Source organism: Sander vitreus, unplaced genomic scaffold (genome assembly GCF_031162955.1).
Source record: "Sander vitreus isolate 19-12246 unplaced genomic scaffold, sanVit1 ctg514_0, whole genome shotgun sequence".
NCBI classification, from domain to species: Eukaryota; Metazoa; Chordata; class Actinopteri; order Perciformes; family Percidae; genus Sander; species Sander vitreus.
Window position 1 is genome coordinate 20,001 of NW_027595615.1, and position 2,040 is coordinate 22,040.

Consider the following 2,040-nt stretch of genomic DNA (forward strand, 5'->3'; position numbering starts at 1 on the left):
GAGCAATATTTAGCTTCCTTCCCAACAAGCTAGCACAGCATGTGTTCCTTAGGTTGTCTAGTCTACTGTGATACCAATGTATTGTTCTAGCTTTGGAACAGAACCCACTACAGCCTCTAAAAGACAGTAAAGTCGGCCTAAAAGATGTAGCGCTGTCTTTACCTTTAGTTGTATAGTGATCTTGGTCCGTAACAACATGAGGAACAGGGATCATCAGTTCCATCAAGTCATAATCTAATATAACGTATTAAAAACTAACTCTGTAAATGTATTTTAGATGGTGTTCAGATGAAGATCAGAAGCTCCAGAGATGACGGAGAGTTTAAAAGAGGGGAAGCAGTCACACTGAACTGTTCTGCTGAAAGCTGCACTATCCACCAACTGAAGTTCACCTGGTTCAGAGATGGCCACGCCCTCTCAGAGACTGGCCCCGCCCTCCATCTCAGCTATCTGACTGCAGAGCATTCTGGGAACTACACCTGTGGTTTGAAGAAGAACAACCACAGCCTCTCCGTCCCGTACAGCCTGCATGTGGAGGAAGGTTAGTTTTTAGAAAACATTTTATCCTTCTCCAGGTTCCTCCTTCCCTGGAATCACTCCTGTTCTCTCCTCCTCTCCTGACATCAAGCTGTCACTATTAGATGTTATACTGGGTGCATTCTGTCCCAAATGTTTATCAGGAGCTATTTGCTCCTTTTGAAAATGTCTTATCCTACACGGGCCAGACAAGAGGAGAGAGCAAAAGCGATTCCCAGGCATTCAAGACATCCTATTCTTAACACAATATATTTCTTCACCGCCCACCAACTATATACACGATGTGATTGGCCTGACTAGAGTTTGGTTTTTCCAGCTCGCAAGCCAACGGAGAGTTGCTAGACGACCCTGGTGCTATAGTGCATCTAGATTTCTAGGCTATGTAATCTCACCATTGTCTCCTGATAATGTCTGATGTGTTCTGCAGGAGGAGAGGGAGGTCTGCTTCTGATCATTCGTCTGGTGGTCGGCATCCTGCTGGTTCTCTTCGCTGTTATTCTGGTCGCCTGCATCATCAAAAGGTAGTTTAATGAACCTGTCTGTCTTTGTCTGTAACCCAGTGTTATTGTTTTAAAATATAAGGTATGGTTGTCAAAATGAATGCGATAATATTGAGTTAATGCAAATTCCCTTTACAGCACTAAATCTTTTGACGCGCGATTAACAACACGCGTTCTGTGATTTGGGCCTAGGGGGGCTCCGTAGTTTGTAAAGTCAGGAAGCGATGCAGCTAGTTAAGTGTCAAAGCTCTTCCAGATGGTTCTCTCCACAAAGGTATTTGCATGTACTGTCGGTGCATTACAACTTTACCTTCATGACATTTTGTCTTCCCCTTGAGTGATGATGCAAACACTCTGAGCGCTGGAGTTGTTATCCAATCTGTCCGTTCACACCGGCTGAGATCAGGAGTGGCTGCGTGCTGCAGCAATTAATTTCGGCGTCTTCTCTATTTCTTCTGTGAGCCACGAGTGAACGTATCAAGCCAGGCAGGCAATCACATACAGCCTCCCTCTTTTTAATAAAAGACATAATATTAAGTTCATTAATAATAATAACAACACTGTGTTAAAGTGCTCATTTTCAGGTTCCATCCATCTTCGTCCGCTTATCCGGTATCGGGTCGCGGGGGTAGCAGCTCCAGCAGGGGACCCCAAACTGCCCTTTCCCGAGCCACATTAACCAGCTCCGACTGGGGGATCCCAAGGCGTTCCCAGGCCAGGTTGGAGATATAATCCCTCCACCTAGTCCTGGGTCTTCCCCGAGGCCTCCTCCCAGCTGGACGTGCCTGGAACACCTCCCTAGGGAGGCACCCAGGGGGCATCCTTACCAGATGCCCGAACCACCTCAACTGGCTGCTTTCGATGCGAAGGAGCAGCGGTTCTACTCCGAGCTCCTCACGGATAACTGAGCTTCTCACCCTATCTCTAAGGGAGACGCCAGCTACCCTCCTGAGGAAACCCATTTTGGCCGCTTGTACCCTGGATCTTGTTCTTTCGGTCATGA

The 2,040-nt window shown here is 47.0% G+C and overlaps 1 protein-coding gene across 1 annotated transcript in view; it reads left to right on the forward strand.

The window, feature by feature from the left end:
* LOC144514262 (sialoadhesin-like) overlaps positions 1 to 1,058 on the forward strand; it is a gene marked incomplete at its 3' end in the record, with an annotated part of 5,832 nt that extends 4,774 nt beyond the window's left edge. The window contains exons 3-4 of the mRNA XM_078245448.1: positions 278 to 541; positions 965 to 1,058. Of these exons, the coding sequence (XP_078101574.1) occupies positions 278 to 541; positions 965 to 1,058 (358 nt within the window). The remainder of the gene's footprint in view (positions 1 to 277; positions 542 to 964) is intronic.
* Positions 1,059 to 2,040: the final 982 nt, after the last annotated feature.